The 9,210-nt window shown below is 32.1% G+C and overlaps 1 protein-coding gene across 1 annotated transcript; it reads right to left on the minus strand.

Annotated features, from left to right (window-relative positions):
* Positions 1-5,449: 5,449 nt before the first annotated feature.
* LOC123214631 (alkane hydroxylase MAH1-like) lies at positions 5,450-6,967 on the minus strand. The gene has a single exon (XM_044634571.1). The coding sequence runs from the start codon at positions 6,965-6,967 to the stop codon at positions 5,450-5,452; it is 1,518 nt and encodes a 505-aa protein (XP_044490506.1).
* Between the last annotated feature and the right edge of the window lie 2,243 nt (positions 6,968-9,210).

Genomic DNA, 9,210 nt, shown 5'->3' on the forward strand with positions numbered 1-9,210 from the left:
AGTCAAAAAGGAATTGGTTGGCTCAAAATAATTTGATTTTGAGTTCCTAGATGAATGTCGATAAATATTAGAAACATAAATATCTAGCCAAAGTATATAGAAAGTCACACAATAGGTTATTTGTGATAACATGTTTCGAATATATTAATTGATGATTTGATAAACTATTAAGGTTGGAGTTTTGACATACCATCAACCCGTCCTTAATTGAGATTCAATAATAGAGAGATTTTACTATATAACAAGTACAATCAGAAAAAAGGTTCTATAGAGTTTGTCCTTATTATGGGGTTAAAGACTACGGTACTATAACCTTTTTTTGGATATTTACTATAGTTGATGAGCTTTTAGACACATTTTTTGAAAAAATCGATTTTGACCTCATGGTTAGACCACAATGAACCTTAAAGGTTACAGACAAAAACTTGAGCGATTAGATAGCAAAATGAGAAAATTGATTATCCGATGATGACAAATACTTTCCAAGAGTAATAAAGTTATTTCATATGAAATTAACTATGAATGTAAATATAACATTTTGAGGTGTTGAAATATTAAATGAGATATTGTATCGGCCAAAGATATGAATAAGATTTATATCAAGAGTTTTTGAATAGTTATTACTTTGCATAAAGGGAATGTGAGCAATTTAGAAATTGTTATATAAAAGCCTTGTATTAAAAGACAAACATTATCTTGTTTAATACACAAATTTCATTTTGAACAAAATTCACTATCACAAAACCTCTCAAATTTGGCTTCTCTCTCTAGTTAGTTAGGGTGTGGTTTTTTTAAGAGGTCTTGTGGTTTCAAGACTCAACTTCATTTATACTAGAAGAATTAAACAAAAAATTAACTAAGAAATAAGTAATTTTTACACAAATTTCTTCTATTATATGCTTGTTTTTGTCATACAATCATACTGTGTATGTTATGAACATGCTTTGAAACTCTAGGGAGAAGTAGTTCAATGTGCATGTCACGTGATAAATAGGTTGCCTTCTTGACTAGGTAAAGAAAAATCTCCATTTGAAATTGTGTACAATGTAAAACCAAATGTGAACTATTTTAGCGTTTTTGGTTCTATTTGTTATGTTCATATCCCTAAAGCTAATCGAACCAACTTGATCCGAAAGTAAAGAAGTGTGTCTTTATTGGCTATGACCCATATAGGAAAGGATTGAGATGCATGGATCCAAAGACGAAAAAATTCATCACATCTAGAGATGTTGTATTTTATTAGGTGTCATTTTGGTTTTTTGCCCAAAATCTGATTGTTAAAAGTGCAGCTTATGATGATGATCAATGAAATTTGGAGTCATTCCTTCAAACTAATTCATAGACATCTTGTAATAATGATTCTACAAGAATTGATGAATCTTTAACCTTAGAATTGAATGCTTCAAGTTCAAAAGAAACTGGGCAAACAATCAAAAAATCACCAAGGAAGAAAAAAAAAAAAAAACAACTGGATTACTTTAAAGATTATGAAGTACAACTCAATAACTACACTGTGACTTCATGCTTCTTTACTGAAACTTGTAATAAAGGAGAACCAACATGTTATGAGAAAGCTAAGGGTTATTGAGAATGGGAAACAACAATGTTAGAAGAAAATGAAGTATTAAAGAAAAATGAAACTTGGGAGTTTATGTCAAAACTAGAAAATTGTAAGTTAGTCACCTACAAATGGATTTATCGGCTAAAGAAGAAATCAGAGAGGACAATTGATAGACATAAAACTTGTCTAGTTACATGTGGTTTCTTTCAAAGTTATAGATTAGATTATGAAGAGACTTTCAGTCTAGTGGCAAAATTGGTAATTGTGAGAGTAATTTTTTCATTTACTACCTTTAAAGGTTGGAAGTTATGACGACTTGATGTAAAGAACACCATTAAAGGTTGGAAGTTATGAGCTAGATCATGAAGTATTCATGGAACAACCCCAAGAATTATCCTCTGAGCAATTTCCCCACCATGTGTGTCAATTAAAGAAGGTGTTATATGGTCTTAAACAAGCACCACGTGCCTGGTATGGTAAAGATGCTCAATACTTTATCTTTTGTGGATTTAAAGTTTCTAATTCAGATTCTAATTTATTTGTAAAATTAGAATCAAAGATGCATTTGCTGGTTTTATTGTATGTAGATGACATGATAATTATATAAGATAATGAAGCTGAAATTTCTTAGTTGCAGTTTAATTTGTCCATTCGGTTTGAAATGAAAGATTTGGGTGAGGTTGGATGTTTTCTTGGCCTAGAAGTGGAGAAATTAGATCAGAGATTTTTTATATCTCAAAGAAGTTATGCTTAGAGCCTTTTGGAGTGTTTTGGCATGGGTGAGTCAAAAGAAATGAGTACTCCTATGGAGCCTTATCTCAAGTTGAAGAAAGAGGAAGGTAATTTGTTAAAGGATGCAAAAAGATTTTGACAACTTGTTGGTAGTTTAATTTATCTAACTATCACAAGACCAGATATTGCATAATCAGTTGATATTATCTCTTAATTTATGCAAAGTCCAAGAACTCCTCATTTAGATGCTGCAAAAAGAATTTTATGTTATGTAAAAAGTTCTCTTGCATATGGTCTTATGTACATGAAAGACAATAATTTCTTGTTGAGAGGATTTATTGATGCAGATTGGGTAGGTGATGCAATTGATCATTATTTAACTTTAGGGTATTGTTTCAATACTGGTTTAACTATTGTTTCATGGTGCAACAAGAAACAATCTATTGTTGCTTTGTCTAGCACTGAAGCCGAATACATGGCAATAACAATGGCTACCCAAGAATGCATTTGGTTAACGTGTTTGATGAATAATATTTTTTGTAAAGTTGATTATGTGATGCAGATTTATTGTAACAATGAAAGTGCAATTAGACTTGCTTCAAATCCAATCTTTCATGGGCGAAAAAAACATATTGAAGTTCAACACCACTTTGTTCTAGAAAAAGTATTGAACCAAGAAATTGAGTTGAAAGAGGTTCTTACCAATGATCAAATTACAAACATATTTACAAAGGCTTTACCAAAGGTTAAATTTGAAAATTTCAGAGCTAGTCTTGGAGTTATTGATCATAAGTTTGCACTAATGGGGAGTATTATAAATTAGTGCAACTTACATGCTGATATTATTTTCTATTAATAAGTATTTTTATGTTTTTATTATTTTGGGTCATGACCAATTCAAAAGTGAGATTTAAATAAAAAAGTAATTTACTCTATAGTGCAAGTAGTGGGAGCCTATTTAAGGATAATTTTATGCAGTAATGAGAGTCTATTTAGGGATAATTTTATATGGTAGTTGGAATTTGTTTATGCAATAGTGGAAGTTTATTCAAGGAGAATTTTATGCATGAATGGAGAGTCTGTTAATTGTAGAGTGTATAAATTAGAAACAATTTATATATTTTAAATTCATTCATGAATAAAAAATCAGTAGTTTATTCTCCAAACATAGTTATCTTCATAAATCAATTCCTACCATTTCTTTGTCATATTGTGGAGTCAACTGGGTTGTACGTGAAAATATTGAAGAAATAAGATTATGTTTTCCAGATGGGTTGATGTAAAACGCATATGGTATTTTTCTTGAAGTTTTGTAGCTATTATTGACATTTACATCACATTAATCTTTTGTTATTTTCTACATGGTAAACATATAAATTTCCCTAGAAAACTACCAAGTGCAGCCCGCAGGTGAAGATGAAAGATGATCATGGTACAGTAGACCTGGCCACGGGCCGGTTTGGCCAGTGAACCGGACCGAAACCAGCCCGGATAAACCCGGAACCGGAACCGGCAGACCCGGAACCGGAATGAACTGGAACCGAAACCGTGGCTCTACGGTTCGGTTCCGGTTCACATAAATTGGAACCGTGGAATTGCCGGTTCACACCGGTTTATAAACCGATGATTTACTGTGCTGAACCGAAAAAAATTTGAAATTTTTTTGAAATTTTTTTGAATTTTATTTAAAAAGGCAACGGTTCCTGCGCAGGGAACCATTGCCTTTTGAAGGAAAAATTGCGGGGGACCAATCCCCTGCAATTTTCAGAGAAAATCAGGGGACTTGGTCCCCTGCAATTTCTCTGAATCTCAATTCACCCCTCCTATTTTTAATTTGTTTTAAAAAAGTTTTTTCCTATATATACTCCTCCAAATTCTATTCTCTGAAATTTCAATCTTTCTACTCTCTCACTCAATCCTTCAAACTCTCATTCTCATTCTTTAAACTCTTAATATTTTCTCAATCTTTCAATTCAATCAAATTTTCTTAAATTTAATTAAATTCTTTCTTAATTTTTTATTAATTTCAATTTCAATTTTAATTTTTTTTATATAATTCATAATTAATTATAGAATTTATTTCTATAATTAAATTTATTTATTATCTTTTATAATTAATCATATAATTATTTATATAATTAATTTTATTTATTGTAATTAAGTCCAAGCCTTTCTTTTAATTTTCAATTATTGTAATTAATAATTTAAAAATTAAATCAAGATCATGTATTAGAATTGATTGTTCAATATCGGTTTCGAACCGAAACCATCGGTTCCGAACCGGGGCCATGAACCAGAACCGGCGGTTCCGAACCGTGGACGAATCGTCCTGTTATGGTTTCGGTTTAGGGTCCTTATATTTTCGAACCGTGAACCGGTGGTTCCGAACCGAAACCGGCGGTTCATGAACCGTGGTACAGTATTTTATCATGTTAGATAGAACAGCAAGTTAAGCAAAATGATAAATTTGGAATAGCAAATAAATAGTTAATCAAAGATTTGGAGGTGTTTCTGTATTGTGTTGGTATTTTCCTTTTGCCTTGTTGAAGAAGTATAAGAGAATATGCTACTGGTAAATCTAAGCAAGATGCACATGAGATGAGGATGATGGTTTTTCTTTGAAAAAAAAGGGTATTTGGTCAATACATGAAAAAAATAGTAAATCAATACTTTATAATCAAATTATCCGAAAACATTAACTGAATTAGACGACGGATAGATATTTTGATTCTTCAAAATTAACTGATGAGATTTTGTTAATTGAGTAAACCTTGGTGGGATTAAGTCTTTTGGCCCTACTAGTAAGATATAAACTAAGACCACATCAATTGAAAATTTTGACTCAAATGTAGACATAATTTTTTTAATTAGTTTTTTGAAACATTCTAATCAATGGTTCTGGAATGAATTAAACGATATTTGCTATGCCAGTTTAACAATTTAATTATGAACTGTTAAATATGATTATGTGGAGAATTATAGATTTTGAAGTAGGCTAAAATTAAATAAAAATATGGAGTTACACGTATATACCAGTTATAATTTAAAAAAAATAAAAATTATAATAAAGTATTGATAAATCTGTAATCATATTGATTAATATTTAATTAATCTTTTACACTTTTTAGTTGTTTCGAAATAACTTTTGATCTATTCTCAGTACGATTTCCTATTAATCTTAACCATTAATCCATGTTTCATGCGTAAACTGATACTGAGACTAGGAATCACAGGCGGATTTTCTAGCACTTGAATATCATAGTTATATATTATAGCTGCTGCAATGGCTTTCATTATAACAAAAGCAATTTCTTTGCCCAGACACATTCTTGGCCTCGTACTGAAGGCAAAAAACTTGTGCGATGGCTCATGCTTAATCCCTCCATCGTCTGTTATCCATCTCTCCGGCTTGAATTCATAGCAGTCTTCGCCCCACACCGTCTCCATTCTCCCCATTGCATACGCACAAATTATCACAAATGTCTTCTCGTTCACCCTATGCCCGCTTGGAAGCTGGTCTTGCTGTGTTGGCGTCCTGGTTTCATAAGGAATCGAGGGGAACAGCCTCAGGGATTCGCATAAAGCTGCATGCAGATAAACAAGGTTGCTCAGCTCATCGAAATTGAACAAACGAGGACGATCCTCATCGCCCTTGTTGGCGTCTTTTGGCGTTGCATTGAGTTTAATTTCTTCTCTGATTATGCTGATAGCTTTCGGGTTCTGTGAGACCAACCAGAAGAACCAAGTAAGTGCAGTACTTGTTGTGTCTTCGCCGGCGAAAATGATGCTGATTACGTTGTCTCTCATGATCTCCTCATCATTATCTCTAGGTAGAACGATAGCATTTCGGTTCAGGTAAAGGTTCAGGACATTGAAACTCTCTTCATCTTTTCTGGGTTCATCTTGTTTAACCAGAAGATTCTGGTAAAACTCATTAATAACCCTCCACCCATCTCTGTATTTTCTTTCTTTGCCAATTCTCAACCATCTTTGCAACTTCCACAGCGTTTCCGGTACAAAATGCCTGAAAAATATCGCTTCACCCGCATCAGCAAACGCCTTTGAAAATGGAATTTCCGGCATTCCAACAGAAAGAGATTTCGGGTTACATCCGGTGGCGATAATCGTCGCATAATCAAATGCATACCTCTTCAACAAATCCTGCAAATCCACTTGTAAATTATTTTTACAGGCGTATTCCAAAACAGGGATGACTCCCTTCTCAATAATTTCCGGGACGATTTTTGCAGTGAGCTGATGAAATTTCGTGTGAGTAAAGAATCCACGGGCAGCTTTTCTCTGTAGCGTCCATTCTTCAAAATCAGAATTGAAAAGGCCACGGCCAAAAACGTCGAATCGCTTTCGCCATTCAGAACCTTTGGGATATCTTGAGAAGTTTGTGGTGAGCATGTAGTGAACATTGGCAGGATCACTAGTGATTAAGATATTGTAAGGGGAGAGCCAGTAATTGATGAGAATTGTGCCCTTTCTAGTCCTCAAAATTTTACTGAGTTTGTCATGGAAGAGGTGGAAATCAAAAAGCACTTCAGGCAAAATTCCGAAGATGGGCAAGTGGCGGAGGACCAGCTTGTTTCTCTTTCTGTAAAAATTAATAACAAGAAAGAAAATAAAGACCAAGATCATGCATTGAAGGTAGGCTACAAGTAAAGGCATAGTTGTGAAGATTGTAAAGCAATTTTCTTCAATTGAAGTGTTAATGAAGTTACTTAGAAGAGATAATTTTATACTTATAATTACTAGTCATAGTAATTGTGTTTTGTGTGTTTTCAGCAGCAAAAACAGCTGAAATGGAGTAACAATGACTGAAATTGCAGAAATGCGACCTAATATATGCAGTATACAAGTAGAAACCATGGAAAGGTGCAGATGAGGCTTTAGTTTTTAGAAGTAATAATTTTTTCTTATAATTGTTTGTAATAAAGGTGTTTGTGGGCTGGCCGGTCCGGCATGGTTCATTGGGCCCATGTGCTTGGGATGAGCCTTCTTGTTGGGCTAGTGTGACAAAAACACAAGACCTCTACGCTTGTGTCCCCATGACCCCTTAGCGGGCTAACCTATGTGTTTTTGTAGAACGATTTACTAATTATGATTTTTTAAATATTTTATAAAAAGTATAAATTTTAATATTTTTTTTGGGTCATACTAGGTTGGCTTACAGGCCTTATCTCACAGCTTGAAACACAACCCAATAAGCCTGTAGGCTTGACACCACTTTTTTTTGTGTCAGGGCAGCATAGATAGTGCCAAATCATAACGACTCACAAATTAAGTTAAACTTTATCTCACTCCCAATGTTTTTAAAATCAAAATAGACATTGACCCAATGGAGAAGGCGGTCTGGTTCAACCGGTGGTTGGACCGATTGACTAGTAGTTGAACCATTTAACTATTTAAAAAATAATATTCAAAATAATTTTGTATAATTTATCATTAAATATATAATTTGAAATATTTTGGTATTAAAATAAAAAGCAATGCTACATGTATATCCTTTGAGTATACAAAAAGGGTATATAACGATATGTCATCATGTGATTGAGTGTCACTTTATTTTTGATTCAAAATTACCCAATCATATGATGATATATAATTTATATACTTATTTTATATAGTCGAAGTGTATATATATAGTTTTATTGTAAATTAAACTTTTTTTTGATAAGTAATTAATTAAAGGGTTTCATAAGCGTGACAGAGACTCAAACATAGACTTTTCTTTAAAAGTTCTAATGAAATAAATTTAGTTTGATGCTATACATGTTCAAAATTGATAAATAAGGTCTTGGGTTCAATTAGTAATGAATCTAGATAAATTATTTTTTATGTTAATTGGGTCAAACTCGGTTTTTTTACTTTGTTTAATTAGATAGTTCAAATGGTTTAGTCTAGTCTAAAGTGGTTTAACTTTAAAAACTATTTTCGAGTGAATCAAAACTGTTTTGGTTAGTAAGTACCAATCTGTTTGATATGGTTTTCAAACCATGCATACTCTTATAAAATACAAGTATACTTAATCTGTCTAAAATTTTCTATAAGAATTTTTCTCCTTATCCTTAATAGGAAGTTACCTACACTTTCCCAATCTAGATAGGTCCAGTGTATATATTCACTTTTAGTTCAAATATTATAGGAATAACTATTTCGAATCGTACTTAAATTATGTATCTCCTGAATATCTTAAATTGAATGTAATTTTTCCACAATAGTCCTAAAAATGGACTATCTGCAAACGAAGATCCTGACAGAAAAACTAGAGATTAGACATAGTCAAGCTCATATTGTTCCTCGTATTCATTCTCTATAGAATACGTCTAAACTAATAATTACAGCCTGAATGTATGCTTTCTGACTGGTGGGATCACATTAAAAATCTTGTATCCCATTTTTTTATTCCTTGATTATTTCTTCTATATTTATATTATATAGAAGTAAACATCAAAGTCTATTCAGATTTTAATTGCTATCACCTTAGTTTAGTTTGCATCAAGGATATAAATCATGTATATTAGTTGATGATGAAAAATCACATTTACAAACTTGTACGGATATGTTTGTTTCATTGTCTATATCATATTTTACAAATATAATTACTTTTTCGATATTTAATTAATTGTTATTATCATATGCTCAATTGTACTAGGTACTGTTCTAAATACCTATGTTGTATAATACTGCTCGATAGGAGTGTGTGTGGTTTGATTTGATATGGTTTAGGAAATTTTTTAAACCAAATAAAAAAAATCAGTTTAACATTATCTTAAATTGAACCAAACCATTTTGTGTTTCAAACAAAATCAAATTGGACAAAAAAATTATAATTTTGTTTTGTTTAGATTACAATATAAGCCTATAAAATTGAAAGTTTCAACACTATTAGTATAGGACTCAAAACACCC

The sequence above is a fragment of the Mangifera indica genome, chromosome 1 (assembly GCF_011075055.1).
Source record: "Mangifera indica cultivar Alphonso chromosome 1, CATAS_Mindica_2.1, whole genome shotgun sequence".
Lineage (NCBI taxonomy): Eukaryota > Viridiplantae > Streptophyta > Magnoliopsida > Sapindales > Anacardiaceae > Mangifera > Mangifera indica.

Bases quoted from the DNA above. Each gene is read 5' to 3' on its own strand.
- LOC123214631 (XM_044634571.1), bottom strand. From the start codon at position 6,967: ATGCCTTTACTTGTAGCCTACCTTCAATGCATGATCTTGGTCTTTATT.